This window comes from Suncus etruscus, chromosome 19, assembly GCF_024139225.1.
Source record: "Suncus etruscus isolate mSunEtr1 chromosome 19, mSunEtr1.pri.cur, whole genome shotgun sequence".
Classification (NCBI taxonomy): Eukaryota; Metazoa; Chordata; class Mammalia; order Eulipotyphla; family Soricidae; genus Suncus; species Suncus etruscus.
This window is the reverse complement of record NC_064866.1, coordinates 22,380,258-22,403,726: the sequence shown is the minus strand read 5'-3', so window position 1 is coordinate 22,403,726 and position 23,469 is coordinate 22,380,258. Positions and strand designations below refer to the sequence as shown.

The 23,469-nt window shown below is 32.5% G+C and overlaps 1 protein-coding gene across 1 annotated transcript in view; it reads left to right on the top strand.

Moving 5' to 3' along the window:
- Window positions 1–23,469, top strand: part of COL11A1 (collagen type XI alpha 1 chain) — a 206,166-nt gene that overhangs the window by 174,435 nt on the left and 8,262 nt on the right. Inside the window, exons 53-64 of the mRNA XM_049765836.1 lie at window positions 102–155; window positions 1,389–1,442; window positions 8,961–9,014; window positions 9,137–9,244; window positions 10,226–10,279; window positions 17,003–17,056; window positions 17,919–18,026; window positions 18,693–18,746; window positions 18,857–18,892; window positions 18,984–19,037; window positions 19,248–19,497; window positions 22,193–22,305. Of these exons, the coding sequence (XP_049621793.1) occupies window positions 102–155; window positions 1,389–1,442; window positions 8,961–9,014; window positions 9,137–9,244; window positions 10,226–10,279; window positions 17,003–17,056; window positions 17,919–18,026; window positions 18,693–18,746; window positions 18,857–18,892; window positions 18,984–19,037; window positions 19,248–19,497; window positions 22,193–22,305 (993 nt within the window). The remainder of the gene's footprint in view (window positions 1–101; window positions 156–1,388; window positions 1,443–8,960; window positions 9,015–9,136; window positions 9,245–10,225; window positions 10,280–17,002; window positions 17,057–17,918; window positions 18,027–18,692; window positions 18,747–18,856; window positions 18,893–18,983; window positions 19,038–19,247; window positions 19,498–22,192; window positions 22,306–23,469) is intronic.

The window sequence follows — 23,469 nt, the reverse complement described above, 5'->3', positions numbered from 1 at the left end:
CTCCATATATTTTCATGTTAACATATTACTGACCCTAAAGTATAAAGTAATAGAATAAAAATGTCTGCATTAATACTCTATTGCTCTTCATATTTTCATAGGGTCAAGATGGAGTTGGTGGTGATAAAGGAGATGATGGAGATCCTGGCCAGCCTGTTAGTATGAATACTATTTGTATTTCACCTTTAGTGTTGAGTCTTACGACAATTTACAAGATTAGAGAATGGTCAATTGTTGAAATGTTTAGGTTTAATATGGGAATATAGAGCAAGTAATAGAGCATATGGGCTACATAATAAATACTCGGTAATCTAAATTACTTAATTTTTCTTTATGTTGCTGTTGTGACTTCAGAACGGAGGTAGGTGTGACCACTATAAAAATAAAATCACAGATAGGCATGTATAAATTTTTAATTAAAATTCCCAATAGTGGGCCCGGTGAGATAACACAGCGTTATTTGCCTTGCAAGCAGCCAATCCAGGACCTAAGGTGGTTGGTTCGAATCCCGGTGTCCCATATGGTCCCCTGTGCCTGCCAGGAGCTATTTCTGAGCAGACAGCCAGGAGTAACCCCTGAGCAACGCTGGGTGTGGCCCAAAAACCAAAAAAAAAAAAAATTCCCAATAGTATTATAGTTTAAAATCATGAAGCATTTCCTTTTATGATTTAAGGAATAAGCAAGTTATTCACAAAAAATAAAATAAGACTCAAAGGATACTAATAATTTGGCCATATTATTTCAAATTAGATTGCTTAACCACTGTATTAAATGAAGGGCTACTTATAAAATTTAGAAATGCAAGTAAGACAACTTACTAGCCCAAGATTTTCAAGAATTACTTCGTGATACCAAAGAAAAAAACAAAATGGAGTAGACAATGTTTTAAATTTTTTAATGTATTTTGAAATTGTTCAGATAGTATGGATGCATGTGAATATTCAGGGGAGAAGTAATGAAGGAAATTAAGTTAAGAATTCTTTGATAAACTCACAGTAACATAGACATCCCCAACTAGATCTTTGCACAGATATAAGCTTATTTTATATCTATAAGATTTGAAGTAATATTCCTGAATGTTACACATTTCTTGATAGAGAAATACTAGTGTCGGTCAACAATTCTTAGATATAAATTTACATTTTTAAAAGAACATAGAAGGAATTTTATTCATCCTCTGTAAGCAAGAAGTCATTTTTCTATGTTTAAATTAGCTCTGTAGATATATAAAGTTTAGATATTTGAAATAGAAGTGATATATTTTAGAGAATATCAATGTGGGAAAATGAAAATAAAGATTGGCTTTAATAAAGAACTTAGATTAGTGATATGGCCTATATATTATCACTCAAGTACTTAAGAATATATTTATTTTGTGCATTTTGTAGGGTCCTCCTGGCCCATCTGGTGAGGCTGGCCCACCAGGTCCTCCTGGGAAAAGAGTAAGTTTTAAAAATTCTTCATCTGAGCATCATTATTTATTATGTACGTAAATTTGTCTAACATATGTAGAGTACATACAATATGTTATAATTATGCTGAAAAATAAGAGTCATAGAAATAGGGTGACTTTTCATTTGCAAAATACTTTTCAAAACATTAAACATTTTGACTCTATCACAATGAAATGTAGTTTTCTATTTCTCTGTGCTTGTATTTCCTCTGTATAGGTGGTATAGATTGTTACAAATGACTCTAAAATGATATTTTGAATTAAAGTTCATCAGGTAACAGAAAGAAAATGATCAGTACCAGTCAAAACTGCATTTTTGACAGAAATATTTCAAGAACCCATAAAATATGGGTACAAGTTAAGGGAATAAGTTATTGGCAAATCAGGTATAACTATCTAAATGACAGGATATGCATCTTCAAAGGAACATTAGGATCATTATACATAGAAATTGTGAGTTAATTATTATAAATTCTTAAAAAATCATGCTGTATTGATTAATAAATTTAATGTGAAGATTTTTCTACCATGCTGTAAATTCAGACTATATCTTATATATCTTATAGACCTTCACCAATGTACATATATCAAAATTATGATTTAATTCTTGTTCACTGTAGCAAAAAGTTAATGTAATAAGATATATTTATTAATAATAAGTGCAGTATGAACATAGATTTTGTGGAGTCAATCAATGAATATCAACACCTACCTGATTTTATGAAGTAAATTGTATCAAATGGAGCTAAAAAGAATGTATTACTAAATTACATTTATACAACTTGCCAAATTATATAAAAAGTGATAAGAAATAATTATATTCAGAAAAATTATTAAAATTATGTGATCTTATTAAATTAATGAATTTAATCAAGTTATGTCTCTGAGAACTGCAGTATATGTAGGCATATGTTGAATCTAATACAATATTTAACTGCCCTATTTCTTGTATCATATTTTCCTTTAGTATTATTTTTGTTATTTAATAGATTTCTTTTTTTGTTTATCTCAAAATAATTTGGTCAAAATTGTTATATGCACTATTATTTTAAATAGTGATTTATACAAATACCATAAGGTATTTTTAATCCACTCTAGTCACTCCGCAAACAAATTTCAAAGACTTTGTATCTATGAATTATTGATGAAAAGAAAATGGTGATGACTTTGCACTGCTTACAAAGCTATTTACATCCATTTTGATATAGCAGAAAAATCAACCTTGGGTCATCCTTACTGAACATCATTATGTAGATTTTCTTCCTTTAGAACATCGCATCATTAAATTTAACCAGAAAGCTATTTAGCACTGTTTGTTAAATTGTGTCCTGTACAAGGTGTGTATTAAGTGGCAGGCTTAATTGTCTTCTATATTCTACAAAATATTCCTTTTCAACTCCGGAGTAATATATGTTTTAATGTTGTGAACAATTATTCCAGATAAAGTTATTATCAAACTAATTTTTTTTCTGATTTAATGCTAGCAGTAATTGTTTGCACTCTTTTAAATTACGGTCAACCAATCAAGTTGATCTAGTGGAAAGCTTCAACTTAGCCTAAGAAAATTAGTAGCTTTGTTAAAAAAAAAAGAATGAAAGAAAGAAAGAAAGAAAATAAATGAAATACCCATTATTAACTTAGGTGTTTTTCAAACAATATAAACTGAAAGTCTCCATAGTTTAGTATCAGGAGAAAGAATTCCCATATGCTATTGTATTAAATGAAACAGATCAAATTTAAAATGTTTGTTTTTTATGCAAATATTGCTGAGTCATATTTCATCTATAAGTGTCAGTTTTTGCATTTGTAAGATGAATGGGCAATAATAAATAAATTTAAGTATTAAAATTGAGGACCAAATGAATCAATAAAATCTATATTTAAACACCAGTCTCAGATTAAGACTTCAAATTAGTGGCAGCTCTTACTAAGGTGTTAAAGATGAGTTTTAAATTATGGTACTATTTAGAAATTAAATAAATATTGAGTAAAATATACTAAAGAATAATAAAACATTCATATTTATTTTGATTTTGTGGTTTGGATGCCATACATGGATGGACCTAGAGCTTACTTCTTACTCTGAACTCTGGTTGTGTGCACTTATGGAGGTGCTTAGGGGATACAATGCAGTGCTGGGGATTTAATGAAGATTGGCCTCATACATGGCAATATTCCTTTTCTCACTGTATTATCTTCTAAAGCCCCAGACATTTCTGATTTCTAATTTTTTATAGAAAACACTAATTTTTAATTCATCATAATTTTAAGGGAACATATTTTTTGTTGTTGAAATTTATTGTGTAGAGCATGTTAGATCAACTCGGCACTGTTTGACCCCCTCAGTTCTATAAGGATAGACTACAATACTCAACATTATAGTGGTAGCATACAGTAGCACTAATTAGACCAAAAGAACATCAGGTGTAGTGTGAGGGACAAGAGTGATCCCCATCTATACAAACTGCTTGGGAAAAGTAATCCCATCCTCCCACAGAAGTTTGTAATACATTTTCAGGATATGGCATGTGCTGATTTTGCTTAAATCTGTGTTAACTATATTTACTTATTTCAGGATGCATATTTTTGTAAAGGTTTACATTTATATATATATATATATATATATATATATATATAAAAGCCTAAATATATACTATGAATAAATTTCATGATAACCATAGCCAAAGAAGGAAGCATTGGATTCCAAATGATTGCACCTATTTTTAATGAAATCAATTTTGCAAAGAGCAGTGATTTAGAAGCAAACTAGTTAAAGCACTTTGATTAAGTGGAAAGAAAATACTTGGGAACCTAAATATAATCTCTATATGTAAGACCAACCTACTTAAACCTAAAGGTTTAGGTGAATATTATAAGCTGAAACAGTTGAGAAGAATAATTATTTCTTTACCAGTCTACTGCAGTAACCAATTAAGTGTCATCTTTGTAGAAAAAATAAGGACAAATTCTTGTACATTAATAATAAATTTCTACACATTTATATCTGATGCATAATAGCTTTATATTTTTATTTTCCTTTGATCCAGCTAGCATGTGTATTAAACTTTTTTAGCTTTTGTAAAAATGAGTACCTCTTTGATATTTAGTTTCTAATGAAAGCAACAAAAGATGACCATTAATACTTTTTCTGTAACATCTCATAGCATAAGTAGCAATGATTAAAAATGTATTCAAGCATATTACTTGTTTCCCCAGGAATGAACTTTGAAAAAATAAAAAAAAACTTTCTTAATAGAATGTTTATTAGAATTTTGAAAGTTAGAGTGATAGTGACAGAAAACCATAATATCAACAATAAAACAAGTAGAAAAATTAAGTTGTCATTTCTAGTATATCATATATATTATGTAATGCATTTGTAGTACTTAATAATAGATATATATCCTTAAGGCATGAGATTATACAGTTAATACTAGTAAATTTGAATAATAATTCACAGCTTATTTTCAAAAAGGTTTGAAATCAAGAACTAGTTCTATCTGATTTATTGAATGAAAATCTAGGGCTGACTGAAATCATTTAAATAATATAATATAAAATTATTTAAATTAACAGAATTGAAATAGTCTAGTTGATGTTGCAAAGTTTAAGTTTACAAAAATTTTAAACATATATTATTTGATATACGATTTAATTGATAATATATTAATCACAAATGCAGATAACTTCTTAATAAGTTTATACATGTATATAAATACATATATGATATAAAGTTGTGGGATTCATTGAACAGGAATCTTCTGTTGGAAATTTACTGGATCATACCTTTTGAGTAATTTTCCAAACATTTCATTCCTTTCTTTATGAAAGTACAAATGAATTTAGCTAGATTAAGTCCTTTTTTCTTTTTGCAGAGACCTAGAAATACAGTCAATAAATTCTTTTGAAATGGAGCAGTCTTTGACTTGAATCAGTTTTGTGACTTTTATGTAGTTTATTTGTGCTAAAAATAGTCTAGCCGCTTTAAACATGATATTTGTTTTCTCCTTTGAAGTGGAAACATTTTTCTTACAATTTTATACAGTTGATAATTTGCCTTTTTTAAAATCAAGATGAAGATTGTGTGTAAATGTATGCAAATGAGGTTAGGGCCCTATATGTCACTAATGTAAGGGAAAACCTTCAAAGTGAAAGAAAAAGCCCTTTGTTCAGCTGGATTCCATAATTTATGTTCCTTAATATTATTCAGCACATTTAAACAACAAAGTAATTTATTTTTTAGTGCTACAGAATATTTAAAGCTTATACTTCAGTACAAAATTTATATTGCTTAGTCGCATCAAACTTAAAAAATGCATTTAATTAATATGTTATTATTAACATATTGTTCTACTTCAAAAGACAATTTATATATAGCACATACATTTTGTATCTTTGAGTTAAGACCCAGTGACTGTGTAATAATATGTGAAGTTATAGTGCTGTTATTGAGAGAATTTTTATAAATTAGCTCTCAAAGCTTATAAAGCTTTCAAAATTTGATGAAGTATTTAATACTCATTTTATATCTGGTTTTGAGACCAGTTAAAGTACACAAATATTTACCATTAGAATATTCATATCACATCTGAAATGGAGAAATTAATTTTTCTATTTCACCTTATTCTTAGCAATTAACACCACTGAACTACTTTCCCCGACCTCCAACCTCAATCTCAGCTAATGGTTTGAGCACAATTCATAGCATAAATAGAAGTAAACAAATGAAATAAACATGACAGTCTCAAAGAAAAAGAATTCAACTTCATAAAGATAATTAAATCTGTTTTTTAACTTCTGTGTGAACTTTTGCAGAAAAATTTAGCATCAGATTGATTTCTATATCATATTGAAAAAATAGAAAGTCAAAGAGTTAATGGTCAAAGAGATAGCTCAGAGAGCTAGAAAAATGCTTTGCATGAGGGAGATCTGGATTTGGTCCTAGTCTTCCATGGTTCCATTGCCAGAAACACCTAATACATCTATCTCTAAGCAGTATTGGTGGATGTAACTCCAAATGGCAACAAAATAAGAAACGGAATTATGGTAAAATATTCAATTGAATATGGTCTAGAATAAATTATATATGATTACATATAGCACTCTAGTTTCTCTTTAAAAATATCATCTAGGTAAAGAACACTCTTCAAATGAAAAATAAAGTTTTATTGTTTTATTGAATCACCATGAAATTACAGAATTACAATTATTCATGATCAAGTTTTAGGCTCAAAATGGTTCAAAAACAAATCCCTTCAATAGTGCCCACTTCGCTCCACCAGTGGCCCAATTTCCTTATCACCCAGTCTATCTGCCTCTCAGGCAGACACTATTTTCTTTTTTCTTTTGTCGTTTTTAATTTTTCTTTTAGACAATGTGGTTTTACAATACTATTGAGTATAGTTTATTGTATCACTTACCTTTTTTTAAGACCTACTTTTGGTAAAGTGACTACTTCCCTTTAGCATTGTCATAGTGGCTTCTTCCCTGATCTTTCTTTTTCCCAAGCCCTCCCACCCATCTCCGACACACTACTACCCGCAGTGACAAGCCTTCTACTAAAGACCAGAGCTACGGTTATTCACTTCCATTACCTTTGGGCAATATTTATTCTCCTAATGTGTTTCTTTGTATCTTACATAGGAAAATAGTACATAATCCAAACAAACACCTATTATATAGATCTGAAGATTATTTTTATTATGAATGTTAAATCTTTAATATATTCAAAGGGAAAGTATAGAAAATGTTACTTTAAGGATTTTAATATAAAATATTAAGAAATTTCCTTTTGTGTGCTGGCTTTTGCATGAAGGTTAGATCCTAGTTAGGTTCTGGCACTTCATGGCAAACCAACCACCTTCAATACTGACACATGACCAACAAGCCAAAAGTAGCATCTAAAAATACCAAAGTGATCCAAAAGCAAAACAAGAAGTATACAAATATTTTTAAATATTATATTATTTATCATTGCCCTTAAAACTCTAAATATGTTACAATCTAAGGTAAATTGAAATATATAAAATCATACGGTAAAGAATATTATCTAATAATTTAAATGATATATATGTAATATTGAATGAATTTCTATGGCTTGGGTTCCATAACAAATAATTTATTTTATTAACTCAATGAATTCTCATGAGGATACTGGACTGTCACTTATGTTATTCCTACTTTCTGGCAGAGATCTAAACTGAAGTACTAATATGTTGTATAACTTACCAAAGATCACATATTAATGCCAAAATAGAAAGCCAGAGATTTTAAACAACTAAGTTCTCCTTTTGCACCCTGGAATTTGATGATGCTGTACAAAAAATTGAAACTAATTAACACTTCTTATAGTACTGATTTTTATTTCTTTGCAAATGATAATTTTTAATATATGGAAGAATTTAATTGAAATATAAAATCTAGAATATAAAAATAGTTTAAAAGAACACATCTAAAATAGTAGAAAGGTATCTGCTTATAAAAATTATGTGTGTATGTTTACATGAATGTAATCATAATGTGCATAAATACCATTGACCCTTAAACAACATGATTTTAAGTTAAGCAAGCTCACTCAATAGTAGATGTTTGTTCCTATCTGAGTTTCTAAATTCATAGTTTCAACCAATGAAAATACCATTTGATTCTATCTAAAGAATGACAGTTTTTATTTTGTATTTCTATTTTGTATTTTGTGTGATTTTTGAATTAAAAACGGGTTTTATTTGAAGGTACTGACAAGAAAGGAGAGAGTAACGAGTAATGCACTCAAGAGAAAGTTAGGCTTCAGCCAAAGGCAGAGAAAGAAAATGAAAATATTAAAGTACATATCTCAAGAGAAGATATAATTATACAAGCCACATATTCTAGATACAATGTACACAGGCACAATACATGCACTATATATGGATTTTCATGGGAGTAGATTTAGGGAGGGAAGTATGGTCCATGATTCCTAATGTACTTCACCTTGTTCAACAGCAAACCACAAACATCTTTTTTTCAAATTCAGTTATGTAAGTGTAAGGAAAATCTCAGACTAATTAGTAGGCTTCTCAAACATGAAGCATTATGCTAATGCTAGAGTACTAAAAGTAATTTTTATTTCAAAGTATTTGAAAAGCTTCTTAAAAGTGATTACTCTTACATGAATTATATTTATTGTTCTACACAATGATTGACCATAGATCATTTAAATTCTATATTCTAACCATGATTTTTTAAAAATGAATGTAAACATGGATGTTCTAAAATTAAAACACGTTCCTAAAACATATATAAAGATTTTGGAAAAATTGATACACTCAATTATTTATATTGATGCATTATAATTAATTTCAGATGATTATTTAATATGAATGGCTAGTCAACAGCACTTCTTTTAAAAATCTCTCTGCAACAAAAGTACAGTAGTAAAGGCTAAGACAAATTGAGATGTTTACAAATTGATTTCACTGACATTAAATTTCTATGTGATACATATGTTAATAGAATTTTATATTTATAGGGTCCACCTGGAGCTACAGGTCCAGAGGGAAGACAAGGTGAAAAGGGTGCTAAGGTAAAATATATTTTAGAGGAATTCAAATTTTAGTTTATGCACATATTAAAGAACATAATAATTTTAATAATCATAAAAATTATCTTTTTGACTAACCTATTCACATATTTTGTGTTTGATAGGGTGAAGCAGGTGCTGAAGGTCCAGCAGGAAAAACTGGCCCAGTTGGTCCTCAGGGGCCTGCAGGAAAACCAGGTCCAGAAGGACTTCGCGGCATTCCTGGTCCTGTGGTAAGCATCTGGGCTAAAAGATGCTGAGTGCTGTTAGAGAATTAAGTACACTGAGAACTGTCATAACAATGTCAATGAGTGAGGGAAGTAGAAAGCTTGTCTCAAACACAGGGAAGGAGGGTTGGTGATGGGGAACATTTGCGATGGGATTGCAGCGCTGGTGAAGGGGGGGGTTCTATTTATGACTGAAACTCAACTACGATCATGTTTTAATCACGGTGTTTAAATAACAATACTATTTAAAAATGAATCAATAAAAGATAAGATATAAAAATCATACAATAAAAAGATGCTTAATTTAAAGTAGCACTGTTTTATACACGTATATACAAAAACACAAATATGTGTTCATAGTTTTTCATAAATTACTATGTGACTATATTACAAAATGGTTATACATGTTGTAAATTAGCTTAAAGTATATATATTCTATTTAAAAGTTCGTGATATTATTCTATCATATACTGACAGTATAGAAACCTAAACTTTAACATGTCAAATATTCATATCAGTCTGCATTCAGATATAGGTGTGTGTAGTAAGCACATATTAACATATTCCTACACAGCAGAAATTGATTAAGTTCTCTTGTTTTCTTGTGTGTGTGTTTTTGAAAGAAAAAATACAGTTACACTTGAGAATAGTTGGTTAAGGTTCAAGGGGAAGGAATTAACACTAAAGTGGACCAGAAGTAACACAAGGTCATATGTGAGGCACCTTGGGCATGTTGGTAGCAATGTAAGGTGACAGCGTGCATCAAGGTGATAATTGTTATTCAATAAACAATGAGAAGTGCAGAAAAATAGTGGAATCAGGGTGAAACAAGAACAGGAGTGAAATGTCTTGGGCATGGTGGATGTGCAGTAGCATTGTATATCATCACTTTAAATTTAAGCACTATTGTAACTATATTACCTAAAACATACTATTAAAAATTTAGGTGTAATTTGTGGTAATTAAAAGAATGCTTATTTTCAATAGGGAGAACAAGGTCTCCCTGGAGCTGCAGGCCAAGATGGACCACCTGGTCCTATGGTGAGTATCATGTTTTCTGTTTGTTAAAACGGAAGGATTCCTACAGTTATATTGTTTATCACCTAGAACTAGAGTTTCTAAATTCTTCTAATAAGATATAAATGAGTTAAGATAGTGTTTTATTTAACTAGAAAACTGCAAGAGATAATAATTAGTTGTTTAAAAAATTGAATTGATCTTAAAACCTTTGTTTGCTATGTCCTCTGATTAAAAATAAATTATATAAAGTCTTGTAATTTAATGTCATTTCAATAAAAGTATCTTTTGTTGCAAACAAAAATATTGGGCCAAAGTGATAGTAGAGAAAATAAGGCACTTGCCTTGCATATGACTAACGTGGGTTTGATTCCCTCCTTCCACATGATCTTCAATTAGCACCAGGAGTGATTCCTGACATTCAGACATAAGATCTGAGCATGGCTAGATGTGAGCCCAAAAGAAAAAGTCACTTTTCAAAGATTATCAAATATGCATCCTGATTCTTTTTTGTTTCTTTGTTTGTATTTGGGTGGGTTTTTTGGCCACACCCAGTGACGCTCAGGGGTCACTCCTGGCTAGGGGGACCATATGGGACTCAGGAGGATCAAACCAGATCTGTCCTGGATCTGCCATGTGCAAGGCACTCTACCACTGTGCTATCACTTATGCTCCATCTTGTTCCATTTTTATAGGAGTAGAGCCAGGTGAAAGCAGACTAATCTTATATTTGTCAAACTCCAAACTGCACAGAGTGAGGGAAAGGAATAAAAGAGAATATCTTAAAGACACACAAATTTTCTAAAGATTATTTTTTTGTATTTTCCAGTAAGTAATTTGACTTTTCCCAGATAAAATAGAAAATATTATGTGAAATGCTTTCTTTAGTAATATTAAAAGTAAAATTATAGGATTTACATCTGATTCCAACTTATAATATTTTATATGTCTCCTCTGTGCATAAGGAACTTACTGAGAGAGAAGCTGAATAATACACAACTTTTAAAAAAGTTAAATGGAAACTAGTTTGGAACATTCCATTGGTTCATTTTTTTCAGCTGCTTATTATGAATACTTAGATAACAAATATATTGTAGCCTCGTGTATTTTGATTATGGCCTCTGTATTAAATTAGCATGCTCTTTGATCCTCATGAATTGATGGAGAGCAGAGAAATCATCTTCAGAATATCACTTATATCATTTTGACATCCTTGTCCACTCAGCTAAGAAATGTTTCATGAGTAAACACAATTTTAAACATAGTGAGAAGATTTGGAATGTCTATTTAGTCACTGATTTTCAAACCAAGCATGTTTTGAAAACCAGAACTGCTGCTTACTAACTTACTAGCTAATTTTGGGAAAATACAATTACTTATTTTTTCTATTTTAGCTTAATTATCCTCATCTGTGAAATTAGATTGTTAAGACTATGCATCTAGGAGAATACTGTGAAATTTAAATAAATTAAAAGGGAGTATATCCCTCTCAGAGTGTTCTTATGTTAATAGAATAAGTCAGTTATAAGGCATTAAATTAGTTTTACTCAGAGCAATAGTTACTAAGTAAAAAACTGATTATTTTTTAAAGATAAGTTTATTATCTGTAAAAAGTGTACTTGATTTTATCCAAGCATATCTATTTTCACTAACATTATTTTAAAGTTATTATTAGAAAAGGCAGCAGATAGATTACAAAATGATAGATATTGGCAAAGTATTTATCATGCAGAATATATTAACTGTGCTAAGAGAATATTACTCTAATCCTCCTCTGATTAGTAGTAAGGTAAAATTATAAATAAAGAGACTTAAGTGTGAGTAAAATATAGGAGATAAAGATATTACTGTTTGAAAACTCCTACAAGTATGTATTTGCCTCTAAAATTAATCCATGTGAAATTCATCTAAATATTTTCTTTTTTTTTTCTTTTTTTTTTTGGTTTTTGGGCCACACCCGGTAACGCTCAGGGGTTACTCCTGGCTATGTGCTCAGAAGTTTGCTCCTGGCTTGGGGGACCATATGGGACACCGGGGGATCGAACCGCGGTCCGTCCAAGGTTAGCGCAGGCAAGGCAGGCACCTTACCTTTAGCGCCACCGCCCGGCCCCATCTAAATATTTTCTATAATTTGGGTTTGTCATTATACTTATAAAATACCACACCCATATCTAGTTTACCCCTAGAATCCTAAATATTAAATCTCTTTTTCAATCAGCTTTTTTTTTTGGGGGGGGGGGCAGGTTCAGTAGCACTCAGTGGTTACTTCTAGCTCTGCACTCAGAAATTACTCCTGGCAGGCTCAGGACCATATGGGGTGCCAGAGATCAAACATGGGTAAACCTCTTGCAAATCAATTGCCCCACTCTCTTTGATATTCTGATCTCTTTTACCAGCTTTCTTTGACTTTCACTTAAAAAATAAAAAATTCTGTGAAATTCGCCCTGCCCCCTAATTTTCAAATCCAGCTTCAATTACGTGGTCTGCATTCATCATTCCAGATTATTAGCGACCTAACTAGTGTATTGGTGACTTTAACAAAGTGGCAATTGCCAATATAGTTAATAGTTTAACAATTGTATCTGAACTTCTAAATTGAAAAGTAATTAGAATACTAAAAAAAAAAAAAAAAGCCCTTTTTAACTTCAGAAGTCTAGTACATTGAGGTGTGTGTCTATGCTGTGTAATGTATCATACGAGAGTCCAGATATGTTATAATACAGTATATGTATTTTCTTTTGGAAAGTTAGGCATTTCTTAGCCTGAAGAAATTACTCAACCAGCTAAGCACTTGTTTTGCCTTTTTTTTTTTTTTTTTTTTTTGGTTTTTGGGTCACACACCTGGCAGTGCTCAGGAGCTACTCCTGGCCCTACACTCAGAAATCGCTCCTAGCAGGCTCAGGGGACCATGTGGGATGCCAGGATTTGAACCAGCATCCTTCTGCATGCATGGCAAACGCCCTACCTCCATGCTATCTCTCCGGCCCCAATTGTTTTGCATTTAGGAGGGCCTGAGGTAAACTTCAGCCCCACTGTGTTTCCAGAGTTCTTCTGGGTGTGGCGGCTGAGTACAAAGCTGGAATTATCCTTCTGCACTGCCAATCATGACCCAATAAGTAATTGTGTTAGAATTTCTCATGGAAAATTAGTTTAAACTCTATATTAACAGTCAAAACATAGTGTTTACGTGAGAGCACAACAACAATTAAAAATAGCAGTAAGAGATGTAAATGATGGGTCTGATTTTGTCTTAAATTGCACTGCTTGTGTTTTAGATAATCAACAGACATTAAACAAACATTTAATGAAAATAAGATTGTTTAAATGATAAGAAAAATAATGATTTCATTATATCCTCTACTGCTTAGTAAAAGTTAATGGCTAAGTACTTTTAAACTAATTTTGGTGACACCACATGTGGCAGTGCTTAGGGGCTACTTCTGACTCTGTTCTTGGGGGGTCCCTTTTGGTGCTTCAAAAACTATGCAGCAAGTGGCTGGGGGCTGGAGCAATAGCACAGTGTTAGTGCATTTGCCTTGCACGCAGCTGACTCAAAGTGGACCTCGGTTCGAACTCCCCGCATCTCCTATGGTTCTCCAAGTTAGGAGAGATTTTTGAGCACATAGCCAGGAGTAACCCCTGAGCGTCACCTGGTGTGGCCCCAAAACCAAAACAAACTATGCAGAGCCAACATCAACTCCAAACTTCTTCCTGCAGATCATTTAGCTACTATGTTATCCATCATTTTAATTTTTTAAAAGCAGAATAATATCTATATTAGTTTCTTTCCCTTATGATCTTTCAGTTTAATAATATGCTTCTGGGGCCAGAGGGGTGGCGCAAGCTATAGGGCATTTGCTTGTCACAGGCTAACCTAGGACAGACTTCAGTTTATCCCCCGGCGCCACATATGGTCCCCCAAACCAGGAGCAATTTCTGAGCACATAGCCAGGAGTAACCCCTGAGCATCACCTGGTGTGGCCCCCAAACCAAATCAAATCAAACAAAACAAAAGAAACATGTTCCTTTCATTGTAACTAAAAGATTACTCAGCATTTATCTCAGGATAAATTTATTTCAGTTTTATCATTCTTTGTTTATTTTATATCTTTTCTGTTTGTTTGGGGGCCACACCAGTGGTGCTCAGAAGTTATGCCTGGGTTTGAGCTCAGAAATCACTCCTGGCAGTCTCTTATGGGATGCCATATGTGATGCCAGGGATCAAACCTAGGTCAGCTCTGTACAAGGCAAACACCCCACCTGCTATGTTCTTATTTCAGCCCCCAAGTATTATCATACTTCCTTTTTATTCACTGAAAAAATATTAGATGACTATATTTTAATACATATGTGCCTAAATAAAAGGTAAGATTAATCTAATGAATTACATTTGATATTTTTAATGCTACCTTTAAGCCATATGTCAGGGGTGTTGAAAAATGAATCATTTCCTAATGGTTAGGCAGTTTTAAAGAGTTAAGTATCTCTTGCCTTTAACATTGTTAAAATTGTACTTAAAATTTTACATTCTATATAGAGAGATATGTATAATTTCTTTAGAATCCATTACATTGGAGTTTTGAAATGCATTTCAAAGTATATGCTACCAAAGGCAATGGAAACAAAGAACATGAGAACTGGTTAAAGAAAACATACCACTTTGGAAGGCTGGGGATTGGACAGGGAAGGGGCTATAACAATAGTAGAGGCAAGTGCTCAATTGGAAGGTGGAAAGGCTGAAAGATGATAAATGCTATGCATGAAACTGTATTGTACCTCTATCAATAAAAGTACTTAAAACTACAATACAAAAACATATTTTAAAAAAGTGTACCTCTGTGGCCTGAGCAATAGTACAGTGGCATGGCATTTGCCTTGCATGAGGCTGACCAGGACAGATCCAAGTACAATTTACAGCATCCCATATGGTCACCACAGTCTGTCAGGGGCGATTTTTGAGCATAGAGCCAGGAGTAACCCAAGTGCCGCCAGTTGTGGCCCCAAAACCAAAAAATAAAACTAAATAGTACTTTTTATAGAGGCAGAATTGTGAATCAGAGGCAAATAGGAGTTGGGAACATTGGTGGAGGGAAGTGGACATTGTTGAAGGAATTGGTGTTGTAACATTGTACACCTGTAAACCAATTATGTGTAATTTTGTAATTTCACAGTGACTAAAAGAAAATATGTAAAACATATATTCTGTAATGCAAAGTGTATCTACCTTGGTTTGCTTTAAATTTGTTACTTATGGGGGCCAGAGTGGTGGCACAGTTGTAGGGCATTTACCTTGCATGTGGCTGATTTAGCACAGACCAGGTTCAATCCCTCGGCATCCCATATGGTCCCTCAAGCTGGAGTGATTTCTGAGTGCATAGCCAAGAGTAACCCCTGAGCATCACCGGGTGTGCCCCCAAAGCAAAATAAATAAATAAACAAATAAAATAATAAAAGGTAATTACTTATGAATTATATTTTCTCCTAGGGTTTATAATTTATAATATTTTAAAGAGAGCATAGAAAATAATACACTTGAAAAAGACATTTTTGTATGTAGAGGCAATTTTTAGTACCTTCCAAGTTTACAGATAGTTATAATTACTGCAAATTTCATGACCTCACCAATTTCTATTTTTAAACATAAAAATGATAAACTGGGGCCGGGCGGTGGCGCAAGAGGTAAGGTGCCTGCCTTGCCTGCGCTAGCCTTGGACGGACCGCGGTTCGATCCCCCGGTGTCCCATATGGTCCCCCAAGCCAGGAGCGACTTCTGAGCGCATAGCCAGGAGTAACCCCTGAGCGTTACCGGGTGTGGCCCAAAAACCAAAAAAAAAAAAAAATGATAAACTGATTTTTCTTAGTAAATTCCTCCTTAAAGACAGTCATAATTTCATACAGGAATATTCGTTTAGAGGAATTAATTGTCATTACCTTTAACTCCTTCATCAGTAATATTTATAGCAATGATTTAAAATGCATTAGAATTCTCAATAATGAGAGTATATTTCTCATTATGCCTGAGCAAATAGAATTCCTAATAGCTTCTTTTTATAATGTGAACTGTACTGAGAGAGTAGTAAGTTGACATATTTCTGGCATATTAAAAATAATGTATGATTATTAATATTTAGGAGCAAGAAGGTAAGTGGTGCCTCATATTTGTTACCTTTGGATGATATATAATTTTGATATCTCTATAAAATCACTATGATTAATGTTAAGCATTTACTCTTTTTTTATAATAATTTTTATTTTGACCAAAGTGGATCACAAATCATTCACTGTAGTATTTTATGTATCATTTACTCTTAATTGAAAAGCCATAATGGCATGTTTCATTTATAAATTTGTATTTATTTAATCAAATATATTATGCTGTATTTAATGTTATTGTTAAATACTGAGATAAAATTTAAAAACAAAAAAACGTATTTATAGGGTCTGAAGCAGTGGCGCAGCAGTACGGTGTTTACCTTACAAATGGTTGACCTGAATGGACCACAGTTTGATCCCCCGGCGTTCCATATGGTCCCCAAGCCAGGAGTGATTTTTGAGTGCATAGCCAGGAGTAATCCCTGAGCATCACCGGGTGTGATCTCCCTCAAAAAAAGTATTTAGAATTCAAAACCTAGCAGTGGTCATCATGTAATAACTGTACATACCAAAATCAATCTTGTGTTATGAATATTAATATTATACTCTTATTCATGACTACTCTATATAGTTATAATATTTGTTATTATTTAGGGCCCACCTGGCTTACCTGGTCTCAAAGGTGACCCTGGATTCAAGGGTGATAAGGTGAGAATAAAGTAATGCATTTTTCCAATTTTAATAGTACTAGAGGCAAGAAATTGTCAAGTCAAAAATTAAAGGAAAATGTAATGAAAAGTTTACTTATTGTAAATATAGAAAAATAAACTGTATATTTATTTACAATATGAGTTTAGTCATGGGGAAATATAAAGAGTAATACTAAAAATTGTACCAGAATTCAATGTTATTTTTTCTTTATAACTTTATATGAACCATATAGTAAAAGCATATTATTAAGCTAAAATAATTATTTATAAAATAAACTGATGGTGTAACATTTCAATTTTAAATCATATTTTTATTAAAGTAGATATCACTCAAATATATTTAATCATGTTTCAGAATGTATGATGAGGAATACAAGTAATTGCAAATACAAAAATAATTGCTTTACAAATAATTCTTTTTATAATGTTCATTTTAAAAATTATTTTAAGTCTTCAATATGTGAGACTATAGGTCTTTTTCTAAGATTAGAAACAATTTTGTATCAAGAAACATATTAAAATGATGAATGTTTAGTTTTCTTATCCAGATTCCTGTGGTCAGAATAGTTCTTGTGTTTGAGTGCTTTCACTGTAATTAATAAAACACAATAAATTATATTTTATGATGTGCTGTTTCATAGTACTTGCAACACTTTTTAAAGGAATGGTTACTGAAAGCAAGAAATGACTGTGGAAATTTATGATAATCTTATAGTTTATTCAAAATAATTATTTTCAGATTCATGTTAAAATGTATTGCTTTTAGTTTTATTCATTTATATGATGTATATTTTCAAATATTATTTAATTATATGATTATAATTTGAATATTCTAAGCCATTTTTCTCTTCTTTCTAAAGGGACATCCTGGTTTAATTGGCTTGATTGGTCCTCCTGGAGAGCAAGGTGAAAAGGGTGACAGAGGACTTCCTGGAACCCAAGGATCTCCAGGAGCAAAAGGAGATGGGGTGATTAAACTACAAATAATTTTATCTATCCTTTACACACACACACACACACACACACACACACACACACACACACCTTGTACTCATTACAAGGCCAAGGATTTGATTGAACCTCTTTAATCTTAAATCAATGGTGTTTTCAAAGAGTACTGTTTAATCCTAAAATAAATCAATAAGTACATTGAGAACTGTCATAACAATGTAAATAAATGAAGGAAGTAGAGAGCCTGTCTAGAGTACAGGCAGGGATGAAGTGGGGAGGAGGGAGATTTGGGACATTGGTGGTGGGAATAAGTATGACAAGTTAGAAATCATAAAATTAAAACAATAGTTTGCTTGGAACATTTATTTACTCCCCAATACAAGCTTTCAATTATGAAGGCAGAGATAATTTTTGAAATTACATGTAAATATTTGTAAATACAAGTAAATATATGATGTGTGTGCATTCATATCTCAAAAAAGATTCTAGAAAAGGCAACACAACAAAAAAGCAAATAATTTTATTTAAATTCTTTTATTTGATATTTAAAATTCAGATTGTTTCTTAATATGTTTACAATCCCCAAATACTCTTTGAATCTTAGCAATATGTGCTTCCATGAAAAAACCTACATATACAAAAACCTACATATACAAACAAAGAATGTTTCATTCTCTCTGCAGGGAATTCCAGGACCTGCTGGTCCCATAGGTCCACCTGGTCCCCCAGGATTACCAGTAAGTGCAAAACAATGGAGTTTTATAAAGTAGCATTGAACTTACAAATATATGAAAAAGATGTAAATTTATCTCATTTTAAAATCACTTTTTGCTTTTGTAATTTCTAGGGTCCTCAAGGTCCAAAGGGTAACAAAGGTTCTTCTGTAAGTGCTATTTTCCTTTTAGTTATTTAAACTTTTTATTAAAACCTACCCACATTATTATCTATTACATTTGTTTATTTTCTTCTAACAGGGACCTGCTGGCCAGAAGGGTGATGGTGGCATTCCAGGGCCCCCAGGACCTCCTGTAAGTGCATGGTACCAAGTATGATATTCTAGCATTTAGCACCTTGAAACTCTCTGTGGTTTATCTTATTTGGGGGGAGGAGGTGGTGGTGGGATGTGATGTGAAAAGCTACCTTAGGATTTCTTATAATAGTAATGTAACCTGTAATAATTACTCTTTGGAATACTTTGAATTTAAAAAACAATTACATACACATCAACTTTTTTACAGGGTCCCCCTGGTGAAGTCATTCAGCCTTTACCCATTTTGTCACCGAAAAAAACAAGAAGACATACTGAAAGCTTGCAAGCAGATGCAAGTGATAATATTCTTGATTACTCAGATGGAATGGAGGAAATATTTGGTTCTCTTGATTCCCTGAAACAAGATATTCAGCATATGAAATTTCCAATGGGTACTCAGAACAACCCAGCTCGGACTTGCAAAGATCTGCAGCTCAGCCACCCTGACTTCCCAGATGGTATGTTAATAATACATGACGAAACAAATGGACTCAACTTCTAAGTTACTGAAGTGCTTTGTCAGCTCATTAATTCTAGTTAAATGTTTAATAAAGTCTCCAAATAAAACAAAAGCCAATGCTTATTAATTCTGATCTTGGAGACATAAAAGTAATTTATGCTGCATAATTCAAGATCAGCTTTGAAAAGTCTTTGTTAAGTAAGGTTTCATTCAATTAAGGCAAGACCACTTTTGTATCATTATGGGTAATATAAATGCATTTTGGGGGGTTTTGCTCCACTAAAATTATTTAGGGATCCCTAGCAGTACTTAGGGATCACTCTGTGGGCTGGGGGCCCAGATCACCCATAGGTGATCAAACTTGGGTCAGCAGCATGCAAGGTGAAACTCTACAACTGTACTTTTATTATATATATATATAAATGTTTTTGTGTTGGAATATAAATCCTGAACACGCAAATTTGACATGTTAAAGAACATATTTAAAGCATATTTGAGGAATCACTTAAAAATATTTGTGGAGTAGAATATTTTAGAAGTCAGCTATATAAGGGCAGGAGTAATAAAACAGCAGTAGGGCATTTGCCCTGCATGTGACTGCCCAGGGCAGACCTGGGTTCAATCCCCAGCATCCCATATAGTCCCCCAAGCCAGGAGCAATTTCTGAGTACATAGCAAGGAGTAACCTCTGAGCATCACCAGGTGTGGCCTCCCCACAAAAAGTCAGGTATATAGAAAAATAGTATTTAATGTATAAATAAGAATAATTGCAGTTTGCTAGTACCAATAATTAATGCAATTTATTCTGTCCATATTTTCTGATAATTTTAGTTTCTTACATATATAATTTTATTAGCAGGAGAAAGAAGAATCATTACATTTTTCTGGAAATGTAATGATTATGGTAAAATTTATTGGTTACTCTAGCATTTTCTTGCCTATAAGAATAATAGTAAACAATAGAGCATTTTAGCACTTGGCATGTTTCAGAATTCTAGTACTAAGCTAAGCAATGAGATCTTTATACATGATAAAAATTCAGGGCTGGAGAGATAGTACAGTGGTTAAATACTTGCTTTATATTTGGCCAGTTCCCAAATCCTATCATTTTATTGGTTTCAGAGTACCAGCAAGTGTCAATCCTAAACACAGAATAAGAAATATTATTCCCCACAGAGCCAGGCAATAGCATAATGTGTAGGGTTTTTGCCTTTAATGAGGCCGATCAGAGACCAAACCAGGATCAACCCAGGATCAATCTGGGTTTGAACCATGGCATTCCTTATGGTCCCCAACCTGTCAGGAGTGATTTCTAAGTGCAGAGCTAGGAGTAACACCTGAGCGTTCTCTCCAAAATTAACTATCCCTTAAACAATGCTGGGTGCTGCCCCATTTTACAATACACAAATAGTAAAATATTAAAAGATTTTAACCATTTGTTCTATGTAATTTAAATTAATATTTCAAATGTAATGGCAACATGAAAATGGTGTACATCAATGTACACTACTAGTTCATTTTGTAATAATAGTTAGCAAATTCTATATTGTTGGCCCAATAATTTTCATAGCTTTATACACCATAATATCTCAAATTAATTTTAAAAAGATAGTTATATTTTCTATACCCCATGATTATTAATATGATAAATTTTTCTGCAATATTTAGTTAGCCTTAATAGTAAACTACAAAAATATATATACTAAACTACCTGGGAGATTCCATTTAAAGTGCTTTCTACAAGTATTTTTTTTCTTAAAGTGCTTTCTACAAGTATTTTTTTTCTTCTATGATATCATGCAGAAGTGTGATTGGTCCTTGAGGATGAGTAAAGACTCTAACTACATTATATATCAATAATCCCAGAGAAAGCTAAAGGAAACTTTTTTTTTTTGGTTTTTGGGCCACACCCGGTAACGCTCAGGGGTTACTCCTGGTTATGCGCTCAGAAGTTGCTCCTGGCTTGGGGGACCATATGGGACACCGGGGGATCAAACCGCGGTCCGTCCAAGGCTAGCGCAAGCAAGGCAGGCACCTTACCTTTAGCGCCACCGCCCGGCCCTAAAAGAAACTTTTATTGATTTATTTATTATTTAACTTTTGGGGGGTTTTGGGGGCACACCTGGTGATGCTCAGGGGTTACTCCTGGCTATGCACTCAGAAATTGCTCCTGACTTGGGGGATTTTATGGGATGCCAGGGATTGAACCGAGGTCCATCCTGGGTCAGCTGCATGAAAGGCAAGCACCCTACAGCTGTGCTATCTGTCCGGCCCCAGAAAACTTTTATTATTATTCTAGATAAGTGTGGAATATGTGTAGTATATAAATATTATTGTTATTATTATACCTAAGTGTGGAATATGTGGAGTATTAATGTAGATTTTAATATGTCTGATTACCTTAAACATGTAACTTATTGCAAATAAATAGAATGTCAGTATTTGAAGAGATGATATTTAACATTAAAACTAAAAATAGGCAAGCTATGGATCAACTAATGTAGTTTAAAGAGCATTTTTCAGCTTTGACAGAGTTCAAGCAAATGACATCTTTATAATTCAAATTTTGCCCTCATTTTGTGAAGAAATATCTATTAATATCTATTTTCATTAATATTATTTGAAATTAAATATGATGTGTAGACATTCAGTATTTAATATGTAAATTGGCATGACTCTTCTCCCATTTTTAGGTGAATATTGGATTGATCCTAATCAAGGTTGCTCAGGAGATTCCTTCAAAGTTTACTGTAATTTCACATCTGGTGGTGAGACTTGTATCTATCCAGATAAAAAATCTGAAGGAGTAAGTACCTATCTGTTTTGTTGGTGATTGTTGACAGTTCCTGCCATGTTTTTGCAACATTGAACTTAATAGGAAAATTATACTGTCATAGTTTCATCTATCTGTGTTTCTTATAGTGTAATTAGAACATTTCATTTGCATAAACAGGAAAATAAGTTACCAATGTGATAATAGACTGAACAAACACTTCTCTCTTTTTAAATTTTACCCTGATGAATCCTTTATGCACCAGCTTTCTCTCTAAATTTTAGTGCATGTATAGTATTCTTCTTTTCAGTTACTATGTGATAGAATTCACAGCTGTATATTCTTAAAATGTGTACCGTATTTGCCAGTGTATAAGACAACCGGGCGTATAAGACGACCCCCTTATTTTACAGTTAAAACATAGGTTTAGGCCTATAATTCGCTGTATCAAACAGAACGTTTCTGTGCTGCATGTGCTGCATGTGTTCCTGTGCTTATGTACCACAGTGAGCCAATCACAACAAGAAAAGGTCCAAAGTTCTTCTGTAATCGACTTCCTCTCTGACTCTGGCCGATCTGAGCAGACTTTTGACAGTGTAGATTCGGGTCCTGAACAGTGTCTAATTTGCATGCATAAAAAGTCTGCTTGGATTGACTGAGTTAGAGAGGCGCAGGATCCGAGCAGCCTGGTGCAGGATCAAGTTGGAAAATTCGTTTTGTGGCAATATTCAGACAATTTTCGTTTAGCGGCATATTGAAACATTTTTCAGGATATACTCGGCATATAAAACAACCCCCGATTATCGGTTGACTTTTTTTTGTTTCAAAAGTCGTTTTATATGCTGGAAAATATGTTAATTGTACAAATAATTTATTATATGAGTTTAATAGTTTAATAAAAATATTGAATTTCTATATTTGTTCTTAAGTGCTATTAGCCTCTAAACAATTATATTTAGCTAGAAGTATCATTGTATTTATTTTCTTTATGTAAAGCTGCTCATTTTTAAGATATGGAAGGCATTTTGTTGGTTTAATTATATTCTGCTATATCTGATTGTTGGAATATGTTATATTTACTTCTATTTAATAAGTGACATTAATTTTTTTAGTAAATGAACAGTGCATATAGAAAGAAGAAATTCCTAAAAGTATTTCCAAACAACCTTTATCTTTGTCAAGTTTCTTTGGGAGAGA